This window comes from Podarcis liolepis, assembly GCF_965112155.1.
Source record: "Podarcis liolepis genome assembly, chromosome: 2".
Taxonomy (NCBI): domain Eukaryota; kingdom Metazoa; phylum Chordata; class Lepidosauria; order Squamata; family Lacertidae; genus Podarcis; species Podarcis liolepis.
Genome location: NC_139555.1, coordinates 71340529 through 71365344, shown reverse-complemented (window position 1 = coordinate 71365344; position 24816 = coordinate 71340529). Strand labels below are relative to the sequence as shown.

At 45.9% G+C, this 24816-nt stretch overlaps 1 protein-coding gene across 2 annotated transcripts in view; it reads left to right on the top strand.

Moving 5' to 3' along the window:
- Positions 1-24816, top strand: part of SLC38A3 (solute carrier family 38 member 3) — a 159183-nt gene that overhangs the window by 117565 nt on the left and 16802 nt on the right. For both annotated transcript variants that reach the window (XM_083488727.1, XM_083488726.1), the window contains 7 exons: positions 6702-6931; positions 8591-8666; positions 9196-9311; positions 18565-18638; positions 19892-19984; positions 20164-20245; positions 24590-24672. In XM_083488727.1, the coding sequence (XP_083344853.1) occupies positions 6825-6931; positions 8591-8666; positions 9196-9311; positions 18565-18638; positions 19892-19984; positions 20164-20245; positions 24590-24672 (631 nt within the window). In that variant the 5' untranslated portion in view covers positions 6702-6824. The remainder of the gene's footprint in view (positions 1-6701; positions 6932-8590; positions 8667-9195; positions 9312-18564; positions 18639-19891; positions 19985-20163; positions 20246-24589; positions 24673-24816) is intronic.

The following is a 24816-nucleotide window of genomic DNA, read 5'->3' as shown; positions in this document are numbered from 1 at the left end:
TTGTTAGCAATTTGCAGTGATACACCATTCCTAAAGAGTGTGAAAATGTTGTCTTCCCACACAAGCACTTGGATCCCAATCTCTTGCAACTGGACTGAGGAGTTGAAGTACATCTGGCCTACAAATGTTGGAGAATTTATTCTACTAAGAGGTTTTAAGGACAAGCTGTATAACCTGTATAATCTTGGGGGGTGGCGGTTAAGTTCTGATAGCAAAAGATTTTTTTGACCTTGTTTTGAGACCTCTCTCCAGTCCTGTAATTCTCTGCGTCTCAGAATTCCAAAGAGCTCTCTGCTTGTGTGCTTGAGGGTGATGTGTATATATGTAAACAGAAGACTCTTCCCTAAAGTCTTGCACCAGTATAGAAGACATGAGGGGGTAGGACCCACATCTGCCTTGTCGCTTGTGGATTATGTTTTGTTGCATTCTGTGCTGTGAGACATAAGATGTGACTCAAAAAGAGATGTAACCGCTTATGGCAAAGACCCATCACTTCAGTGGTAGAGCATCTGCTTTGCTTGTAGAAGGTCCCAGTTTCAATCCCTGGCATCTTAGGTAGGGCTGGGAGAAACCCTGGAGAGCCACTGCCAGTCAATTGTAGGCAATACTGAGCTAGAGGGACCAATTTGCCTGACTTGGCATAAAACAGCCTCTTCTACATGCAGCCGCTGGGAGAGATCATCAGGGGGTTTGGGCTGGGTGTTCATCAGTATGCAGATGATACCCAGCTCTACCTTTCTTTCAAATCAGAACCAGTGAAGGCGGTGACGGTCCTGTGTGAGTGTCTGGAGGCGGTTGGAGGATGGATGGTGGCAAACAGATTGAGATTGAATCCTGACAAGACAGAAGTACTGTTTCTGGGGGACAGGAGGCGGGCAGGTGTGGAGGATTCCCTGGTCCTGAATGGGGTAACCGTGCCCCTGAAGGACCAGGTGCGCAGCCTGGGAGTCATTTTGGACTCACAGCTGTCCATGGAGGCACAGGTTAAATCCGTGTCCAGGGCAGCTGTGTACCAGCTCCATCTGGTACATAGGCTGAGATCCTATCTGTCCGCGGACTGCCTCGCCAGAGTGGTGCATGCTCTGGTTATCTCCCGCTTGGACTACTGCAATGCGCTCTACGTGGGGCTACCTTTGAAGGTGACCCGGAAACTACAACTAATCCAGAATGCAGCAGCCAGACTGGTGACTGGGAACGGCCGCCGAGACCATATAACACCGGTCTTGAAAGACCTACATTGGCTCCCAGTACGTTTCCAAGCACAATTCAAAGTTTTGGTGCTGACCTTTAAAGCCCTAAACGGCCTCGGTCCAGTATACCTGAAGGAGCGTCTCCACCTCCATCGTTCTACCCGGACACTGAGGTCCAGCACCAAGGGCCTTCTGGCGGTTCCCTCACTGCGAGAAGCCAAGTTACAGGGAACCAGGCAGAGGGCCTTCTCGGTAGTGGTGCCCTCCCTGTGGAACGCCCTCCCACCAGATGTCAAAGAGAACAACAACTACCAGACTTTTAGAAGACATCTGAAGGCAGCCCTGTTTAGGGAAGCTTTTAATGTTTGATGTATCACAGTATTTTAATATTTTTTTGGAAGCCGCCCAGAGTGGCTGGGGAAGCCCAGCCAGATGGGCGGGGTATAAATAATAAATTATTATTATTATTATTATTATTATTATTATTATTATTATTATTATTATTATTGTCTTCCTAAGCCAGGCTAAATAATCTCAGAGCAACTGAACCAGCAACTGTGTCTTCATGCTGAGGGAGAACTCACGCTGGGTGAACTTCTCATTCAGCTTTTAAAGGATAGGGTTAGGGACTGGCATCCTTTATATGAGTACTGGGTTATTCCAGGAAGGCAAAACTAAATGCAGCACCTTGTTTGAACCTGCAGTACTAGGGAAAAAACTTCATGAGAATGCATTGGACCCTCTGTTACGGTTTTCTCAAATTTTGTATGAAGAAGCTAATCGTGCCATTTCTCCATCATTAAGGAGGGCCTCTAATTATTGGGGCAAGTGTGTGTGTGCCCTGTGTTTGGATTGCCTGTAGAGATAGGATTTCCTTCCTAATCACTGCCATTTCCTTCTTCAATTGCTGCTGCCAGTATTCTGCATCCTTTTGCAATAAGTTGAGCCCACAGGCTTCTGCCAACACATTTCTTGTCCTCCTGTCTCCTCCGCCATCACCTTTCCTAGATGTTGAATCCCTCTCTCCTTCCTTTGTGCTTCAGGCACAGGAGTTGGAGATGCTGCCAGGGCATCAGGCCAAGTGCTTTTGTCAGTTTTGGTTCAGTTGTGACTGTGAACTCCCAAGAGCTGAGGCTTGCTCTCCTCACAAGGAGGGATTTCAGGAGCTCAAGTCTGTTTAGCATCTAAAAGGAAGGTTAAGAGGTAACTTGGTTATGGTGAAGAAGGAGAAAGCGCTAATGGGCATTGATGGGGAAACTACAATAGCAGCACCAAACATGAAATCTGCACAGGCCCCTCATGAGGCGCACAACTCTTAGCAGTGAGTGTGAATTAAGCATTGACACAGATTGCAAGAGGATGGCATCAAGTTTCTGTTGAATGCCCATTGGACACAGGATCCGCCTAGGCTTATTGTCTGTACCAGGCATGCAGTGAGGTTAAGCAATCCTACTATGCTCCTCCCTAGATGCAGCTGCACGATCACAACATCTGACAGCTTCTGTGACTGTAGTGTCATGTTCTTTCAACCCACCCCTCCCGGCAATTCCGGTCCCAATTTCCTGTCACTCAAACTCACCAAAGGCACACCAAATGCCTGAGGTTCATATCTGTATCAGAATGATTGCTTGGAAAGTGTGCGGCAGCTGAAAGAAGCCTAGAAAACGTGTGAGTTCCTGAAAATGCCTCACAGAGTTGATGTGTAAATAGGGATGTGTGAGGAATGAAAGGTCTGCTGGGGTCCTTTGTGGGGGTCATGAGACCTACCTGCGCTCAAAATCCACTGTCACCCATGTCGGAGCTGGGAGTTAGGAGTTTGTCCAACTACCTGGAAAAGGAAAGTCTGTCGGTATATCCAGCCAGCAGAGGCATACCTAAGGGTTGTTGAAACCAGTGCCCGCAAAAACCACCTATCAGTCTATGGAGTGTATGATGTATATATGTTTGTGGTGATGCGACACCACTGTTGCAACAAGATCGAGCATGGCAGAAGCTTCCTGTCCTTCTCACACCGCAGCACAAAGACGTGTGAATCCCCCCCTTCCTCACCTGACCCTCACTCTCAATGCTTTGAGTAATGGGGTCGTGTAAAAAGGGACTGCAGGTGTGCCTTGGGGTTTTTCTAACCCTGGCAGTATTGTTGCATAGGAACTGGGAGCAGAAAATGGGGTGCCCTACAGAGAATGAAGGGCTGTTTCTTGAAAAGCAATGTGAAAGGGCTTATTTCAGTTCTCCCTTCTGCTAAAACTAGGGGGAACAAAAAGCACAAAAGTTGTTTTCGTTTGCCTCGTTGGGGTGGGTATGTTGACATTTTAGGAGTCTATGTCAGTCACAAACAATCACAGTTGAGGTTGGCTTATTTGTTACCTGTGGGCAGCCAAACATTTCCCAAGTCTGATCTCTACAGTGACGAAAGTAGATTAGCAGTGCAATCCTAGACACGTCTACTCAGAATTAAGCCCTGCTGAGTTCAGTGGGACTTGCTCCCGGGTAAGTGTGTGTTTCGGATTGCAGGCTAGATCTTTGGCAGGAATCCCCTGAACATTATACTGATACTCTATTCTGGTGTTCCGTCATGTTTTGCTGCATTTGCTCTCTTTCACTTTCAACCACTGGTTCTCTCATCTCTCTATCAGTTGATTTTGTGCCCTGGAAAAAGTCAAAGGAAGGGATGTGCGTGGGAACTCAAGCTTGTCACCCTACTGGATTCTTAAGTACAATGGATTGAATCACAAACTTGGTTTGTTGGAAAGGATGGGGTTGGTGTTTTGCTGCTTAAACTATTGTTAGCATCTATTTGATATGTTACAAGGAGGTTGCAATTAGGACATCTGAAATGAGTAACCGGCGGTGTTGAATAACAAAATAAGCTCAGATTTAATTATTTATTTTGCTTTCTGTTCCATTGGCAAACAAGACCAGGGTTTGGGATGTTTTTGATCATCAGAAGGTGATCCAAGAGCACTTATCTCCCTTGCCCATTCATGCTTTGTTTCTGCTTTTTTCTGGTACTGACACCCTTAAACGAGTATGTGTATAAGACAGAGAGAGACTGTGGAGCAAGAAATAGAACTATTTAACAGCTTGAGAGAGTTGTTTATTTTGTTTTGCTTTCTTTCTTTCTTTTTCTTTTTTGCAGAGCTCTTACTGTGCCTCTTGCAAAGTTTTCTCAAATGGTACTGATTTTTAAAATTTTATCTTTGTCACCAGGAGAACAGACAAAGATTCCCAGAGTCAAGCCACTGGTTTCTCTGCACTCTTAAATGCCCAATAAAGCAGAAATAAGTTTTGCCCAACAACAAAAAAAGCTTTGTTTGCACAATTCTTTCAAAAACCTTTGCAAGTAACTATGTCAGATAAGCATAAGAAGAGCTGGGTTCAAATCCCTGCTAGCCATGAAGCTCACTGAGTGACTTTGACCCATTCACTGTTTCTCATCCTAAATGTACCCCAAAGGGTTGTTGTGACAAAAGGACAGAGGTGAGAAAGAACCTGAGGTCCTTGGAATAAGAGTGGAAAATGAATGCAAAACACAACACATTGCTGTTGTTTAGTCGTTTAGTCGTGTCCGACTCTTACAATGTCTTGAAAAGCAAAGAATTAGGCTAGCATTTCACAGGAATCATATGGCAACAGAGGGAAGAAAAATGGAAGACCCTGGGGTGCTGCAGAAAGAGACTAGCAATTAATTTTCAATGAAGAATCACCAAGGACTAGGCCTTTGATCAATCTTAAGAGAACGTTGCAGGCGTGTACAGTCTGCTTTTCCTTGATCACTGGTTTAACTACACAGTCCTCAAGTATGTGGGGCTTCAGTGGGCTGGCCAGGTCAGGAAGCATGACTTTTGCAACACTGGTTTTAAAAATTAAACACTAAGGGGAGTGAGCCAAGTATCTTTTCTGCTCCTGAGCTCGGTCAGATGTATGGCTGCGATCGGAAATGAAGTTGCCAGGAGATTTTCTAAGCGTGACATTTAGAGCTACATTTAACTCAATGGGAAACTTTCGAAGGGGCCATTTAGACAGGCGGTGGTAAGTCTCATGTGAGGACAAGCACAGTGAGGGGAGGAGCAGGAGTCAAAGCGGCAAGGGAGAGTAAGGCTGGGAACAAACCAAGCTCTGGAAAGGTTGCAAGGACTGCAGACATCACCACCATTATTATTATTTATTAAAATTTGTATGCCGCCCTTCATCCGAAGATCCCAGAGTGGTTCACTACAGAAAAATACAAAATGAGAATACAGAGTATGTAATAAAACAAAAATAAAAGCAAACCAATATTATTATTTATTATCACTGCAGATGCTTGCAGCTAGGAGTGTGCAAGTAGGAAGAGGATGTTATTGGGAGTGGGTGGGAGCAATGCCTAAAGGGAGGGGATGGAAGTAAGACAAACAAGGGCAGTACACACTACAAGCTCCATGGGGTCCTTCGGCAATATGGCATCACTGGGACCCCCGTCTTTCTACTACCCGCCTGCTTGCTCTCTCCCTCCGGCCTGAGCCTCATCAGGCAGATGGAGAGTGGTGCTGCTTCTCCTTGCTTTAGTCACAGCCTTCACTCGCTTGGAAGAACAAGAACAAGGAACAGGACCAGGGATCTCTGGAGATCAGCAGCAGGCCCCCTGGTGGAATATGGGCCTTGGCAAGTGCCTTATCATGCCAACCTCTGACGCCTACCCTGAACAAGGGTGTTTGGGCCCAGGAAAGCAGATGGCCTACAAGGAAAATGCAGTGAAAGGCAGCCCCAGGGAAGGAATGGCGTTTCTTGTGGGAAGGATGTCCTGACACTCTTACAGTGTCAGGGTACATGCAGTGCAGATTGTATTGCAGTGAAGAATTGTGAGAGCAACGTCACACACATTCTTGGGCTGTTTGGTGCTCAGGTTTTTGAAGCCTTTCTCTTAGCTCTGTGATTGGTGCGAAGAGCCCAAATGAATGATGTCATGGTTGCGATTAGCATCTCCCAAAGCTGAAGATTATTCTCGGGTGTATCTTGAATTTGTTGGTACACTGTGTGCAAAGATAGGAGTAGTGGGATCTCACTGAGATACACCAGCAAGTGGAAGAGTGAGAAACTAGCCAGGGCTCTGATGCTCCAAAGCTGGGCTATCCTACAAGGTGGCCTATGGAAGCATAAAGGAAGATTTCCCCACTCACATGTTATCTCTCTCACCAACCGCTTGCTATACCCAAACCAGCATCAACAGTAGGGAATGCATTCATTCGCTGGTTAGAAAAGAAATTTAAGTGGTTGTCAGCCATTTCTAGCAGGATCGTTCTGGAGTGATCCCAAGTGGACAACATTTGGACAATGGCTGGTTTTTAGGGAGTAATTCTTATTAATAATCTTGTGACTGAAACTTGTGCAATCTGCCTGCCATCCTTCAATGTATACAGCAATGCCTAATTTTCTCTCCTGTGCTGGACATGTTCAATTCCTCTTTGCCAAATCTTTGACAGCATTTTTTCATCTGGTCAAATATCTGATTTGGTGGGTGTTTCTTTGCAGACACAGCACTGCTAAGGAGACCACCGCCCTGTGCAGATTCCATCTCCACGCTGTATAACCCGCTACTTGTCTGAAAGCTCACTGCCAGGGAAGAAGAGAAGGGGCTCACTTCAGAAGGCGAAGATGAACTCCATGGCTATCCCCATCCAGACGGAGATGGTAGAGCTGGTGCCGAATGGGAAACACTCGTCTTTAAATGCCTCCTCCATCCCCTCCGTAGGGAATGACAGGTGAGCCATAGCAACCTTGGTCTATTAGACTTGAGAGTGAGATTGCTGGGCTGAAGATAATGCAATCTTCCTCAATACAAGTCCCCTCTCCTTCCCGTGAAATTAGAGCTCTTTCAGTGAGTACAAAGCACTGCCAATGACTCCTGGCCACCATTCAGTAATCAGTGTCTGGACCATGGGTAGGCAAACTAAGGCCTGGGGGCCAGATTCAGCCTAATTGCCTTCTAAATCCGGCCCGTGGATGGTCCGGGAATCAGCGTTTTTTTATATGAGTAGAATGTATTCTTTTATTTAAAATGCGTCTCTGGGTTATTTGTGGGGCATAGGAATTCGTTCACACCCCCCCCCGCCCCATATAGTCCAGTCCCCCACAAGGTCTGAGGGACAGTGGACCGCCGCCCTGCTGAAAAAGTTTGCTGACCCCTGGTCTAGACGATAATCTGGAGTGCAGGTGATGATAGTGTTGCAAGTGTTGCATGAAGGACAGACAGTGATTTTGGACCCTAGTACAGCTGAGGCTTTGGGCCTTCCCACAGATCAGTTTATAAATGCATACTTTTTCATTGCGTTTTCTTACATTGTTCTGTGCCGACTGAATATCTTCCTTCAAGGCTACAACTGGATGTGAAATTGTCAAGAAAGCTCCAGTTATTTGTTAAGAGTTTCTGCTGAACTGTTAGCAGTCCAGATCTAAACAAATTTTTAAAAGTAGGGGTAGGGTAGGGTAGGGTAGGGAAGAGAAACTTTGCAGCACATAATTCTTCACTAGAGTTTTATTTATCCAATCACATTTGCAGCTGTTTTCGCAGTGTAGATGGGATATTGCAGTACAGTCAATTGGAGAGGGACAAGGGGGCTTAGGACCCTGTCGCTCCTGCTTGCTCTCTTGGTGGCTTCTGTGTCACCTCTGTGAGCTGAGGGTACTGTTTTACAACAGATCCACACCTTCTCATAGAGTTGGTATCAAGGAGTAGCGTTGAGTAATTGTGTCTTGCCACCCTGGTGGTTGGAATGTAGGATTCTGCTGCTTTATCTCCGGTGTTATTCAACATACACGTTGGCCCTGCTTTCCAAACGCTCACTAGGTGAAAAATCACTTATCCAAACACAAGGAATTAGTACCCAAACCTTTAGTACACACTGTGGATTCAGATATATGAACAACCAGAGTTTTCCTATTTCCTTACTTGGTAGGCTGCAGTCATTTTAGGAAGAAACCATAGAGGGAAGGGGAGAGACATGGGACAAATCACGAATTAGAAATGTTCCTAGAGGAAGTAATTGAAATCATCAGCTCGTTATGTGAAGGCTCACCTAACGAATTATTTCCTGGGAACACATTGTGTTGGGTAAGCAGGACCTGCATGTATAAGAAGATTTGGGGCACAGTGTGATCAGTATGCTAGTGATGCCAAGCTCTTTTTCTTTGTAACATATGAATTAGCAGAGGCTATACATTGTCCAACTGCAAGGGAAGACTCTTGAAGATTCTAATATCTGCCCAGTTTGGCTAAGCAAGCAGACAACGGGCATATAAGAGGACACTCTGCAGACCAACACAATCATGAGTCCCCATCTCATGTGCCCAAGCTCTTAGTAGGGAAATTTTCAAGAGGAGGGTAATCACTTTAACAAGCATTGTCCTTTCCCACCATCCAGATTTGATGACAACCAGCCAGAGATGGAGGAGTTCCTTCCACACGGTGCTGAAAAGAAACAGACTCATTTCACAGATGTAAGTACAGTACAGTGGCTCAGGTCTCTTAAATTCATTTGGTTGGGAGCTAAGGTGTCAAAGCAGTGGGGCATGTGAGACCGGTATATATTCTGCAAATGGGTTAGATAGCAGCCATGCAAATCCATTCCAGAAAGCCATCCACCATCAATTGCTACCTACCAGTATAGGGATCACCAGCCTTTGGGCTAAATCCAACCTCCTCGGAAAGCCATATGGCTCCATAGTCTTCATCATTTTGTGGGGGGGGGGGTTAGAATGGAAGGCAAGAGAACTTGCCTGCAGGAAAGATGGAGAGGAAAACTTGTTGCAGACCTGAATTCTGGGAACTGCACTAAGACATCATTCTAGGGGGAGCAGGATTCCAGAGCACCCTTCTCAACAATTCCCCTCCCAAACTTAATGTAAGGAACATATGGGGAGGAATAGGCCAAAGAGGGCTGGGGAAGAGGCGATAAGACAGCATCCCCAACTCCTTCCCAGCAAACTCTTTCTGACTTTCTCTCTGCCTCTTTTACTTTCCCTACAGTTTGAAGGAAAGACCTCTTTCGGGATGTCCGTCTTCAACCTCAGCAATGCCATCATGGGCAGCGGGATCCTCGGTCTGGCATATGCCATGGCCAACACTGGTATCCTCCTATTTCTGTAAGTGCCATTTCCAGAAGAGCTACAAATATATGCATACCATCCCCTTATATCTCACTAGTAGCTTGGGCAGTCTGCTCTTATCCTGCTCTAAATGCTGTCCTTTTGGATCATTTTGAATTTAGCATTTAAATTGCTTCATCAAACTGATACTAGTTTTACTGCTGTGATGTCCCTTCAGTGCTAGGAAGGCCTCCTTTAGATAAAGATTTTGCCAGCCATCCCTTTCCTGTCGTTTTGCCTCCTCTTCCCCATTCTTCTGCTTGAGCTGACTCTGCAGAGTGTGGTAGCAGCAGGGAGTCTTTCCTTGCCATGGCTTTGTATGCTTTACCCACCATGTCTCAGGGGATGGTCCAAAGGCACATGAGGCCACCACCTTTCTGAAGCTAAGCAGTTTTGAGTCTGGTCAGTGCCTGGATGAGAGACTTCCAGGGAAACCTGTGTACGCCACTTTGAGATCCATAATGGAAGAAAAGGCAAGATACAAATGTAATAAAATAAATGTAGTGAGAAGCACTACATATGGATTGCTTCAAGCAGCACTCACATATGACTCATTAACACTCTGCTTCTCCCTTTCTGCTCCATTTTTGAGACTAAAATTCTATCACATAAACATGACTTTTTTAAAAAAAGATATATCACATAACTTTCTTTCTAAATTGATGTTTCAGGGATTTGCATACTACAAAAGTGTGAAAATCTTGATATTTTGGGAACTGCAAAAAAGAAAAGAAGAAAAGCCCAGTGTTTCTAGTGCAGCTTAATGGCTTTGCTATAGTTAAACTGGAGAACATTAATTTACATTTTCCTGGAGATGCGGTAGCATGAGGTAGCATGCTTCCCAGCATATTAGAAACTGCTGTGCTGAGGACTGGGGTGCAATTGGATGTTTCCCCTCATTGAGGTGGTGCGGGGACAGTCTGGACTTACATCCTCTGAATAGAAAAGTTGAGTGTTCCTCCTCTGTTTGGAGCTAAGGTCATTGGCAAGAGTGGTTCCTGAATCAGAAAACAGCTGGGCTTTGGGACGGAAGAGACAAAGGAGGCTTGTTAGGCTTATACTATGTGGGTAGTGGCAGGTGGGTTGGGGCAGGTTGGGGCCTCCAGCCTAGGAGCAAACATGACTATAGCCTATTGATGATTTGAGAAGTGCTGAGGCAGTTGAGTTCCACAACGTGGGCTACTGAAATGGTTCCCATGCCCCTTCCTTCCTCCTACCTCTGGCTTTTAGAACCAGGAGGGGCTAAGGCCTGGAAAACTACCCAGAATGCACCTCTTCGGAATGGAGAGCCAAGCGAAGCAGTCCTGTCAGGGCAGGAGGAAGGAATATAAGCAAAGTGATACTCCACTGGTAGTGGGAACAGTGGGCTTTTCTCTTTTGCACATTAGCTAGAAAGCTGTTGGTGTGAAACAAAGATTTTGTTGGCCGCAGTCATTTTAGGCACATTAACATGCCCTCCAGCGGGAGAAAGGAAGTGCCTATGAAGTGGAAGGAACAGCAGGCAGAAATACATAAAAGGCCCTTTTAGGTGGCTCCCTCAGCCCTCTGTGGCACTGGGCAGCCCTTCTTTTCAGGGTCCCTAGAGAAAAGGGAAGGCCCTTCTCCTGCCAGAAGGCAGCACATGACAGCACAGCCTAGCTGAGCACTTTTCCTCTGGTGCTCACTTGAAGTTGGTACACGCAGTGTTGCTATCTTGAGCTTGAAAATATAATGTTCCAACTCCTGACCACCCATGGGGCCTCTTGCTAGGTCAACTAAACATTTGAGGGCACTGCAGGTGTTGACTTTCCTCTCATTTGTTACCAATTTCCCTTTGTCCCTTTCTCTGTCTCCCCCTTTCTGGGATATGACCACCACTCACAACTATGCAAACAAAGCAGCAGGCAGAGGAAGCTGCCTTCAGCAGGGGCTGAGAGGAAACTCACTGTCAGTTTGGTTTATAGGCCTTAAGCTATATCTGGGGCAGGGTGAGGAGGAGGAACCATTCATAGTCAGTAGGACTAGAGAGTGATCAATCTCAATATGCCAATTATCCGGGCATCACCACCCTTGGCAGTCAGCAAGCACAAGCGAGTCATATCTTTGGCCCTGGCACTCTATAATAGAATCCTGGAATCCAAGGAAACTGAGGTGATTTTCTCACAGTATTTATTTATTTATTTATTTATTCATTCATTCATTCATTCATTCATTCATTCATTCATCCCTTTTAAAAGTTTATATGCAGCCCTTTGACAATAGACCACAGTGCAGTTTACAACATAGAATATAATAAACAATATACATATATTAATACATAATGTGCATTCAATACAAAAAATTAAAACAGTTAATCATAAGTAATACACAGTAACAAATAATACACAATTGTAAATCATGAATGCATACTAAGCAGGAATGCCAAATTATACACAATAACATCTCAGCAATAAATTCCACAACTCCTGTAAAATGCAGTCTGTTATCTAACGATAGCCTCCTGAAAAATAAGGGAAAGGTAAATCATCAGCAAGATATTGAAAGTGGGGTAACTGTACAAATGCATATACCATATTTTTCCGTGTACAAGATGCCCCCATGTATAAGACAACCCCTATTTTTTTAAACCTGAGATTAATAAATCAATATTTCTTGAGTTGTTTAGCTTTTTGGGAGAAGGTTGCTGCCACAATTGTTCACCCACCCGACCCCCTCTGCATTCACTATCCGTGTATATGATGACCCCCAATTTTTGCCTAGTTTTTTAAAGCAAAAAACATTAGTTCTATACAGTAATTTTGTCTGTACACAACTAGCTCTTAATTTCCACTCTACAGGAAATGCACATCCTCCTAGCTCTCACCTAGGAGGTTTTCTTTCCCATTCTCCTACCCTGGAAGATCTACATTTCCCTGCCTCTCACTCAGAGTCCTTCTGCCACAGAGTCCTTTGTCCCCTCATGGCACCTCAGAAGGAGAGACATCAAAGAGTAATTCCCTTGTGTCATATCATTGATGTGACTGCCCCCCCCCCCCCCGTGTCAGCCCATCCCTGAGCAGTCCACTGACAGCAGCATGCCGGCCTTCTCAGCAGCAGCAGCAGCTCATCAGCCCTGTCCTGTGTACCAAATTGCCTGCCAATTAGTGCCAAAAGTTGAAGGGTCTTAGAGAGCTGCCTCAGCTATAAAGGGCAAGGAGTGAGATGTCTGAAGCTCACTCTACTTTTCTTTCCTTGATAACCCACCTCTGTTGCTGCTGCCAATATCTTTCCTTGTCGCTGCCTGCGGTGTGCCTAGCTTTATCTCTCCCTGTCCAGAAACACACCCTTGGGATGGGTGAGGCCCAGATGGCCAGACTCTGCACAGTGGCAACTAATTAATAACACAGATTGTTTCAGTTTGATTCTTTCCTGTGCTGCCAGGTAATAGCAACCGTGGTGGTACTGCTATGCCCAAATTGTGGTGGTGGTACTATGCCCAAGTTTAGTCTTGCCACACCTTTCCGCACCTCTGCCCACCCAGAATGTGTTTTACCTGCACTGCCCATGGACACCCACCCACCCTGTCAAACATGATATCTAATGGAGCTTCCCTGTCTAGAAAAAGTATACTTCTGAGTAACAGCTGCTGGGAACAAGCAACATGGCTTGATCCCTTCTTCTCAGATTCCCAGAGGCATTTGCATGGTGGGCAATATGGAGACAGTTGAAGTGCCCAAGACCACAAAGCAAAAGTGAAGTCTGAGCTCCAAACATAGTATCACAACTCAAAACCCTCCCCTCAAAAGCTACAGCCAGGTTTACTCAGCATGATGCTCTTCCAGGTTCAGAAAGCCTCGTAATAATGCTGCAAACATTACATCTCCACACAGTGCAGTTTTATATATCAGTGCTCCAAGGTTTGGTGATGGCCACTAACTTGCATATCTTTAAAGATGTATTTAAAAAGAATTAGAGAAACTTGTGGGGGATACATTCTATCGACAGCTCTTAGCCATGTAGCTTCCTGGCTATATGAACCCCCATGTTCAGTGGAAGTATACATCTGATTGCCAGGTGCTGGGGACAATAAACAAGGAAAGGCTTCTGCTTTCATGCCCTGCTTCCACAGACATCTGGCTGGTTAATCTTAGAAACAGGGAGCTAAATGGGATGAACCCTTCCTCTGATTCAGAAGGGCTCTTATTTATGTCCTTAGCTAACCCAGTTACCACTATTCTGCCCAACGCATCATTTTTTAATTTTAATTTTTGCTTCACAACTTCATTTCCTTCCCATGTCTCCATCCTCCTACCCCGAATAATTTCCCCTTTAGTATATACATTTTAGCCCACATTGTAATATTTGGTTTCTATTTAAAACAAACAAACAAAAAATCTTCCCCCCCCCCCCTTAAAAAGAAAACAAAGTTGCTTAACCTCAAGCAGCCAGGTCAAGCAGGAAGGCTATAAAACTCTCACAAAAGATGCTCAGACTTGGAATGAGACTTGGTGACTCTCCAGGAGAGAAGAGTTCCACAACGGTGGAACATTCACAGAAAAAAAATGTCTCCCTACATGCCCTTCTGATCTTAACATTATGTAAAGGCAGTGACCTTGTGAACATGTTTTCCCTGTCATTGCAAAGACCTTCTAATGTCCGCCAGTTTCATTTAATGGCAGTGTTGGCTGGTGCCCATTGGAACTGGAAGGCAGGGAGGCCAACAGCAGGGGGAGCCAAGTAATTCTGGTGTTGTCCCCATCCTCCCTGCTGAATTCTATAAAGGCAGCACTGAGACTAAGGAGGAGGAAGCAGAGAGCCAGGACCACCCCTTGTTCTAAGTATAAGGAGGCAGGGTGGTGGCTGGCTGAGGGCAGAATAAGGTTGGTGCTCCATTTACCATAATGAACCTGCGTCCCTGCTTGGTGGCTACAGGAAAGGTCTTGTTCATGTTAATTCCCAGCCGTGTCAGTATATGCATCCACATTTTGGTCACAGCCTCCCTCCCCACCCCACCCCACGTTCCAATCTAAACCATCAGTCTGTTTCTAGGTAGATTACTTCAAGGAATGTGCTGAAATAAGGGCTTTCCAGCAAGTTTAAGGAACCAATATACCAATATTAAGAACAATGCCTCAGGTAGAGAGAATATGAATGTGGCTATTATCCACAGGAGGCCTCAGAAACAGTGCCATCTTCATTTTTGTTTGGAAGGAGACATCCTGTGCCCTGGCTAAAGAAACTGTGGCTTGACAGGCTGAGGAGAGGCAGACTGGATGCCTCAGCACTGTCCCTGGCTGAACCCTGCCGTACGTAGTCAGGCAACGAAACAGAAACTCTCCACAGGGTAGCTGAGCTCCCCAGGCCTTGGGAAGGCTGCGCAAGCCCAGGCTTTGCCCTTACGGCCAAACAGCTCATACAGGATAGGGAGCTCAGTTTGCCAGCCCTAGGCAGCTTCTGAAGCACAAGGCCGATCACTTCAGCGAAAGTACTCCCTCTAAATCACACCAAGCACAATTCGGTCCTGCCCTTGTGAATACACAAATCAGACTGAGGAGCTTAAAAGAAAACCTAGTAGAGGGTGGAATGGAAGATCAGCACAGTGCAAAATCCAGTGGTCTGGTGATGAATGGAGCAGCAGATGCAGAATCCCATGACTCTCAAGATTCATATATAACTAAAAAGGAACGCAGTCTAACCCACATTGCACTGCTCCTGTACAAATGGAAGGAGAGTTTGTGGAGCCAGTCTTTGGTGCTTTCTAGTTTTTTGTTCTTTGTAGATGTGGAGATGCTTGTGCATCTACCACAGAACCTTGAACCACAGTAGATCCCACAGTAGATCTACTACCCACCCACTCCCTGTGCTCTTAAGCCCTTAAGCTTAGAGAGTCCTATTCTCACTTTCTCAGGTGAGAGAGGTGGCTTCAAGACAAAGCGTCTTCTTGGTGTTTTATTGTAGAATTCACTTGCTGAGGAAGTGCCAAAGTGTTGTCACTACTGAGTTTTTGGAAGCTGGTTAGGACCCAGTTTTATAAACTGCTTAGTTCTTGCTGCTTAGTTCTGTTTATAAGAATGCTATGGACTGGTTTTGCTGGGCTGTGGCCTATTCCCGGGTTTTATTCCATTTGTTGCAGTTTGTACTGTCTCACTTTATTCGTTAGCCAGCTTTCGGGCAGCAAGGCAGGATTTGAAATGAAATTATTTTCTTTGATTCTGCTTTAGGTGGGGAAAAGTTATCTCTAGGGACACGATGCATTGCTTCTCCATTTTGGTCACGCTGGTGTTCCAGTGTGAACACCTGCCCTGCCAGAGAACTGGGAGGGGCACTGCCCGGAAAGCCCAGCATAGCCAAGAAATGGAAGCTGGGACCCATGTTAAGTCAACCTGGATAGCTCGGTTGGTTAGAATGTGGTGCTGATAATGCCAAGGTTGCAGGTTCACAAACTTACACGGGCAGCAAGTGCAAGTAGCATTATGGAAGACCTGGGAGCCTAACGTTCTTAAAGCATATCGAACCATTAATGCTTAAGGTGAGGAAGGAAAGAATCAAAGATATAGGACTCTTAAGAAGCTACTGCTATGGGATAACACCACCTAGCAATATTTTTGCACCCAGGAGCCTCTCTAACCTTGGAGATATATATATATAGAGAGAGAGACTGTAGACTGAAACCATGATGGATATATATGCAGAAAGTACAGTGGGCAGAGAGAAAAACACGCAGCTAACCAAAATAAAACAGACAGCTATTCAGTGTGGCTGTGATTCAGACTATGAACTTGGAAACCTTGAGAGGGCAAAAATACACAGCCAACCACAGGCATCACTGCAGATTTTCATCAAGAAGAGCTACTTCAACAGAGAGGGAAATTGTCAGGCATGAGCCCAATCTATTATTACAATTAGTGCTGTTGTTGTTGCTGTTGCTGTTGCTGTTGCTGTTGCTGTTGTTGCTGCTGCTGCTCTTGCTGCTGTTACCTGCCCTTCTCTGTAAAATCCCAGGGCAGGTTACCTAAAAAAAAGTATTATAGTACAATAAACTAACCCCACCCCAAAATACTACAAAGAGATCACAATAACTGAAGTGACAATGCCTCCTGCCTCTTTCAGAATTTGAATAAAAAAGGTTGTTGCTTCAGATGAGGAAATGCTGGCTTTGGGGCTATATATATTGACATTGGCATCATTTTCTTCTCTATCACTCTTTTCAGGGAATGGGTGCAATTCAGTGTAGCGCTAAGTGGGGAGAACAAGGGTCTGCTCATGGAATGGGACTTCCCATCTCTCCCCACCCCACTCTCTGTGTATGCCCTAATCTTGTTCTGGGGGTTCCCTTGGTCCTCCAGAGCAGATTTATGGAGCACAGGAAACTCCTGTTGCATAAGCACACCTTGTTCCATTCATGCCACAATTTAGCTGAATTTCACCCATTCCTTCTCTGCCCCATCACTTCTATGTGCCATGAGATTGAAGTGGGTGAGATTGAAGTGGGGGGGGGCGGTGTCCAACAACAACAGTTTTATTCTTTGTACCCCACCCATCTAACTGGGTTGCTCCAGCCAATCTGGGCATCTATATAATCTGAGAAGCAGGATGCTGAAATTTTTAAACACTGAAAAATTAATGTCTATATTACTGGGGATAATAATAATAATAATAATAATAATAATAATAATAATAATAATAATTATTATTATTATTTATATCCCGCCCTCCCCAGCCGAAGCTGGGCTCAGGGCAGAGATTGTTTAACTTGTCCTCATCTGTGCTGTAAACAAAGTGCCTGGATGTGATTATTGATTGATTTTGTCAGTCTCATGACCCACCCTTCCTCCAAGGAGCTAAAAGTCCCACGCGGCTTGGGACCCAAATGCCCGAAGGAGCCCCTCTTCCTTTAGCATCCTATCCATGCCTTAAGATTTGCTCTTAAGTACCTTTGACAAGAAAGAATTTGATGTTTTTGATACTCCATGGTAGGGTTAGGCTCCTGTTCTGAGCAGCAAGATCTGTCACTTCATAATGAATAATAATAATAATTTTGTTATTTATACCCCACCCATCTGGCTGAGTTTGCCAGCATGATCCTCCTGTCCCTTTTCGTGTGTGTGTGTGTGTGTGTGTGTGTGTGTACGTGCCCATGTGTGCATACATGCAACAGTTCTTGCTCTGAATTCTCCTGGCATCCTGCCCAGTACTTGATCCCCTGGACAGGATTGCTCACCTTTTACAAATGAATCGTTACATAACGGGATGGCATTACAGCCGCAGCTGCTGATTGACAAGAGCCTCTGTGCATCTTCAGGGGAGCCAATGGAGGATAGTTGCCAGCAGGTTAATGCTCTTATGGAGCTGCGCCTTCAGTCTGTTGCCTCTCTCCACCCCCCACTCTGTGAGCTTAGCATCCGCTAAGGGAGGAAGCAACACAAACTAGATGGCAACCTGTTGTGGGGCTTTTCCATGGGATATTTTTGTGAAACCAGTGCGTGTTTCTTTCTTACTTTGTTGTATGCAGCCTAGGCTATGCTTCTGTTGCAGAGATAGGGCACTTTCCAGGCACTGAAAAAAAGAGATGTTTTGTTCCTATGGAAAATACGATTCATTGCAGCTGCAGTTGATATTTTGGACTGTGATGGCACGAGTGTCATGGACACCCACAGCATATTGCTTGGGATGAGATTAACAGCAAGTGGCACAAGTCCCCTGTCCTTAGGACTATTGTCTGTTGATGTACTGCTTTCCAGCCCAGAGGCCCCCAAAGCAGCAAGTGGCATTTTAATATAAGAAAGGAAACAATAAAAGGGCGATGCAGTAAATCATCACAACAATATGCTGGCACTGTGTTGCGAATCTCTCTCTCTCTCTCTCTCTATATATATATATAAACATCTCACATAAATTTGTAAAAGTTTCAGATGTTACAGGGTCCCTTTATATTTGGAGAGGTGGTCGTTCTTCTTCTACCCCATCTCGCCATTTCAAGACAAAGCAAAACATGGCAACACCGATATCCCCTTTCACGAAACTGTCTTTCCCCTGCCCACTCCCAAACACACAGGTACCCTCTAATCCATGTGGATGGGATATAGTGCTTTTGGAATTATGGGACTATTACTAAAACGTAGTTGGGATGTGCTTCAGTTATTCCTGCAGAAAACCCTCAGAAGATAAATCCTCAGGTGCTTCTGGAGCTGTCTAGCATGTGGCAATAGAAGGATTTGAAGTTTCCACTCCAGTCTGCCTTTCTGGATGGAGATGCAATTTAGGTGTCACTGCTTTCCTCTTTTTCTTCTAGATTCCTTTTGACTGCTGTAGCTCTGCTGTCCAGCTACTCTATCCACTTGCTGCTCAAATCCTCAGGGATTGTCGGTAAGTACTACAAACCTTCTGTAAAGCCCACAAAGTGGGCTTAAGTTAAGCCCTGTCTCACGCTTGTTACCTTTTCCTTTGTGCTGTGGACCATTCCATCTCTGGCCTTCAGTGAATTTCCAGGGTTTGTGAGCGGAAGAGAGATCCCTGCCTGGAACCCTGGAGAACCACTGCCAGCCAGTGTAGGCCATGCTGGGCTAGATGAACCAGTGTCCTGATTCAGTGCAAGGCAGCTTCCTGTGTTTCTGTCCAAAGCGGATGTATTGAGCTGCCAAAGAGTGCTCTCCATAAATGCCTTCACTGCCTCTCTGCTCAAGTGATGCCTGAATTCAGAGGGAAGGTTGTCAGTGCCAGAAACCTTCACTGGAATGAAAATCTCTCAAGGCAGAAGGATGATGCAAGCAGAGACGTGGACTTTTCAGACTTCTGCCTGTGCTTTTTAAGATATGTAATTTGCATTTGTTTGATTTATATGTAAAAATAGAGAAGTTTTCACTCCAGTGCTTTCGTTATGGATGGGCAGGGTTGGGGAGGAGGAAAGTATTAGGGTTTATCGAGCTTTAAAGAACACCAAGCAAATAGGGAAGCAAAATGTTATGAAAGGCATACAGGTTGATCGTATACAGGTTGTAGAGGAACTGTTTAAATGCTCTGATGGTCAGCCATCCCTCTTCTCCCACATCAGATCTCTAGGGAGGCAGTCAGCACCCTCAGTTCCTTACACAGCAAACTCAGCTCTCATTATGTCTCCTAGTCTTTGTCTTTTCTTGGACAGACATTTTTCCATCTACCTGGTTGGGTAGGTGAATTCAGATAAATCATCAACTCTGACCATCATTTGGGCTTCTTGGGCTATCTTAGGTCCCATACAGACATCATCACTCAAAGGTCGCTGGTTAGCAGCACTGTATTGTCAAATCTAGGTACTGTCTTGGGGCAGCCTTCACTGATAGTCACAGAACTCTGATAGGAAATGCAAATAGTTTCCACGGCCCCTTTATGCACTATATTATTCAGCAACAGGAATGCTGTAATGATTCCACACCTTCTTGGGGCTAATAATAATAATAATAATATGTTCATGCAGACAGTTTGAGTACTTGACTTTTAAAAATGACTCTTAGGTGATCAGTGTAATCCCTGTTACATTGGCCTGAAGTCTCAGTTTGTCCAAAAGTTGTGTGTCTTGTGCAGATGTGAGTCATTTTGTCTCTCTCTTTCTCTCTTGTCTATTAATTTTTGGTGTTGTCTAGGAATCCGAGCCTATGAACAGCTGGGCTACAGGGCTTTTGGAACTCCAGGGAAATTGGCAGCTGCCGTTGCCATCACACTTCAGAATATTGGAGGTAAGGAAGCCATGAAAAGGAAGCAGCTATGGAGATGGCACAGAGACACACACCAGTTCCCATCCCAGGAAGGCTTTCTGACAGCAAAGTGGGCCACAACGGTTTTCTCAAGCATCTTTACTCCCCTTCATCTGAATGGGACTCTTTTGCACCCTGTTAACTTCTGTCTCCTTCTCTAGCCATGTCCAGCTACCTGTACATTGTGAAGTCTGAAGTGCCTCTCGTCATCCAGACCTTCCTCAACCTGGAGGAGAAAACAACGTAAGTGTCCTTCCCCTTTGGCTCCTGCCTTTGTCTCTCCTACTTACCTACCCAGACAATTTCTGCAACCACCACGGGCCATAGCATCACATGGCTGTGCTCAGCAGAAGGTGAACAGTTATGGGGCGTCAGTGGCACCTAAAAGATGAGGACGAGAGGTGTTGCTCTATCTGCCTTGTTCACTCTCTGCCCTTCTTCCCAATGTCCGATGGAAGAGCTTGACTGATGCAGACTGTCAGTGGGGAACAACTGGCAAACCCTGTCCCCCATTTTTACTAAACCCTGATCCAGGTGGCTGATCTGCTCCTAGTTCTTTTGTGGGCTTCCCCTATGGCTCTTGCTGCTTCACATGACATTAAGTAGCAAACACTCACATTTCCACCGCATCTGTATGTGGCAAGGAGCTGAGTAGCCAAATCCAGTTCTGTGGTGCATATACTGCTATCAGCCTTGCTGCAGGAGAAGGGCTATAACTCAAAGGGAAGGACACATTCATTACATGCCAAAGGTCCCAGGACCAGTCCATGGCATCTCCAGGTAAGGCTAGGACTGTCCCTTGCCTGAAGCCCTGAAAAGCTGCTGCCAGTCTGTGTAGACAGCACTGAGCTGGGTGCCCCCATCGTTTGACTTGGTATGAGGGGTCAAGTATACCCATCACCTAACAGAATAGAATTGGGTTTCTGAAACTTGGGTTTCCAGCTGTTTTGGGGCTACAACTCCCATCATCCCTAGCTAGCAGGACCAGTGGTCAGGGATGATGGGAGATATAGTCAAAAAACAGCTGGAAGCCCAGGTTTGGGAAACTGTGGATTGGACTATGGCCATGAGATTGTGCGGGGGGGGGGGGGGAGCCAGGCAGTGGCAGTGTGGAGGCTGCTGAGGAATGAGGCTGTGGTGGCTGCTCAACTGGCCTGCCTTAGGCTTTGCTGTGTGGCAAGTTGGTTTGGGGACACATTGTGGTTGTGGCCACAGACAGGCCTGCTGGAGAGGCTGGCCAAGAGGCAAACCTGCAAGGCAAACAGGTTTCCTTTGGGTTATCAGCCCAGTGCTGGACCCTCAGGGAAACTGTAGGCTAGTGCAGAGCCTGATAGGAATGCCCAGGCTGCCCCTTACCAAGGCTACTTCCTACATATTGTTATGCATCTTTTCCTCTCTCGTAGCCATCTTCCCCCTACCTTTATTCATTCTCCTCCCTCCCTGCTTGTGGCTCAGCTCTAGCTAACATCTCTCGCTCTCATAGCAGAGGGATTTGCCTCCTGCTGAGCAGCCTGTCCCAGGGATTTCACGGCATTAAGCCACTACTATTTTTGATTGACGCCAGCGCTGAATAAACCCTCGGCATGGGATTAGACCAGAGTGAACTTCCAATCCTTGCACGATGCATCACTTCCTCCTCCGCCCCTGCCCTGGATGCAGCAGCCCGAATCGTGATTCTGCTCACAGGCTGAGTGGGCTCCAGAAACCCTTTTGCCATGCGTCACATTTAGCCTGTGTGCAAGGCACCAACCTTCTCTGGTTGCTGAGGGGTTAATGCAGTGAGTTGGTACACCCTAGAGAGTCCTAGGGTGTGATCTGGTGGTATGCACGGGGGCCATTTTGTTGAAACTCAGGAAGGCTGGGTCTGGTCAGTGCCTGAATGATGGGAGATTACCTGGGAATCCAATGGATACTACCTTGATTTCTTTGATGGAAGAAAGGGTCAGGGATATAAATTTAATAAAGAAATGTGCTGGTTTGCCATCAGCCATCAGGGAGTCTCTCACTCCCAGGTGTCTTTGGTGCTCACCTGAGACATGTCAAGTGCTGAGCCAACAGCATCCTTCCTTCCCTTGGTGTGATACGCATTCCACTTAGTTCTTGGGGAGGTTTATGCCCAACTGGCCATGGCTACTGTAGCAGCAGGCTAGGAATGGGTAACCCAGTCGGTCAGAATAGTAACACAGGTGCCTTGATGATCTAATGGTCATCTCTTGCTCTGCCTAGTTTCCCCTCTGGTCACGCCCGTTCAGCCCCAGGAGGTTGCCCTTGGGAGACTGTAGCAGAAAAAGCTTCCCCCACCCCCTGTACTAGGCCCTGCTTTATCTGCTGACTTACTATCAGGAGAAGCCCCTTGCTGCTGTCACTGCTGCCCCATATTGGATACATTGGACAAGACTGAATGCATTGCAGTTCTGCCCTTGGACCATACATTGGGGCAAATAATTGTGTGACCTGGGGGCCCTGTGCTTTGAGACTCATAGTGCCTGACAGGAAGCAGAATTTATTTACCCCATGCCATTTTTAGTAGTTCACCCTACCACCACTACCACTTCTCTTTTGCTTGCTTCTCTCTCACTCCCCCCTTTCCTTTAAAGACACTCTCCTTTTGCCTTTGTGAATTTCTGTACTCCAGCCCTTTCTCCCCTTAACCTCCCCACATAGAATAAAATAACCAACACAAACCTCCCTTCCAAAAATCTTAATGCAGATTGGGTAAGCATATTGTTGTACAGATTACCTTGGAATAGTGTGTTTCGGTTGCATGCTTTACATGAGACGGGGCAGAATTCCGAGTTGCCTTCCGAAAACCTTCTCCGCCTCACAGAAAGATTCGTGAGATCTTGAAATGCCATGGGGTATGTGGGGTAGTGGGGAGGAGAAGGTCAGCAGTGGGTGGGGAGAGGCAGGAAAGATCAACGACCCAAAACCTTCCTGCCTTGGAACCAAAAGCAAAGCCAGCATCTTGCTTCACTTTAAGCTCATCTGACTTTATACACTCTGACAGGGCAAACAGCTATAGGGCTCTGCCTTTCACAGGGAAAGGGACAGATTCAGCAGGATGAGTGGAAGTCAGTGGGGCAAGCTACATGGCTTAGCCTCATGCGCACAGCACAGCCACAGCTGTCCCCTGCAAAGAGCAGCATTATTCATTCATGAGACAGGGAGGTTTGTGTTGCCTGGGCTGTGCTGAGATACAAGGCAGATCAAAGCTTGACGCCGGCTTTCACATGAACCTCAATGTCCAATGTACAGGGTCATTGCTGCCTGCCCTGCAGGCTCTGTTAGGTTTGGCTTGACCAAACAACACTGCTGTGGCTGGAAGGCTAGGACAACATTGCAGTATTTTGCTTACATTTACACTGTATTGCCCCCCTTAGAGCACCCAATTCCATGTCCCATTGATTGTGAACTTAGTATGCCAACATAGTTTTATATTTTCTACTGTTTTGGTACTTTTTTTGATAAGCAGTATACAGATTTGAATAAATGAGAAAATAAAATATTAAATCGCCTTTCCGCCAGGGAGCTCAGACCAACATATTAGGGGTTCTCAGGTAGTCCCTCATCCAAGGAATTTTCAGTTCTGAGTCCATTTTCAGGTTTGGGGAGTAAGATGATGATGATGATTTATAGCCAGCCACTCTGGGCGGCTTCCAACAGAATATTCAAAACACAATGAAACATCAGCCATTAAAAACTTCCCTAAACAGGGCTGCCTTTAGATGTCTTTTAAAAGTAAGATACTGTGGTACCTTGGGTTAAGTACTTAATTCATTCCGGAGGTCCGTACTTAACCTGAAACTGTTCTTAACCTGAAGCACCACTTTAGCTAATGGGGCCTCCTGCTGCCGCCACGCCGCCGGAGCACAATTTCTGTTCTCATCCTGAAGCAAAGTACCTGAGGTACTGTTTCTGGGTTAGTGGAGTCTGTAACCTGAAGCATCTGTAACCTGAAGTGTATGTAACCCGAGGTACCTCTGTAGTTGTTTATTTCCTTGACATCTGATGGGAGGGCATTCCACAGGGCTGGTGCCACTACCGAGAAGGCCCTCTGCCTGGTTCCCTGTAACCTTGCTTCTCGCAGTGAGGGAACCACCAGAAGGCCCTCAGAGCTGGACCTCAGTGGGGGTGGCGATGCTCCTTCAGGTATACCAGGCCGAGGCCGATCCCATCTGAGATTTTGGTGCTTAGTTGTCCATTATCCACTTCTAAGTAGAGCTGAAATTCTATTTTAGAATTGCGGGTCAAGTTTTATAACCTGCAAAACTGCACCAAAGTTCAAGTTTATGAGGTGATGTCGGAAGAAACTCTCCTGCATCTAACACTGATACTGCAGAGTTTCTCCTGACATTGCCCCGCACAAATTTATGTTTACAGTGTGAACAAAACTTGCTGTGTGGAAAGCTCAGCGGGGTCTGAGGACACAGAATGCTGTCACCTTGGTGAAGCTAAGCAGGCCTGGGCCTAGTCAGGGGCTGGGTGGAAGCTCCAGGCCTTGCGTCACCTGATTATATATATGTACTATTTAGCGTTTTCTCATCCAAAGGCCTGCAGAGGATATAATGTTGACCTTTGTCATTCCAGGGACTGGTACATGAATGGGAACTATCTAGTCATCATGGTCTCTGTCAGTATCATCCTTCCCCTGGCCCTCATGAAACAACTGGGTAAGTCTCCCTGAGCAGCGGATGGGAATGATGAGCATAATCTCGGGAATTTGTCTTACCTGCCGTTTATGGAGGGTTACCAACAGCTGCTTCAGTGGGTTTGTTGTGCAAAAGGGTATGTTGATTACATGGGAGAGATCCACA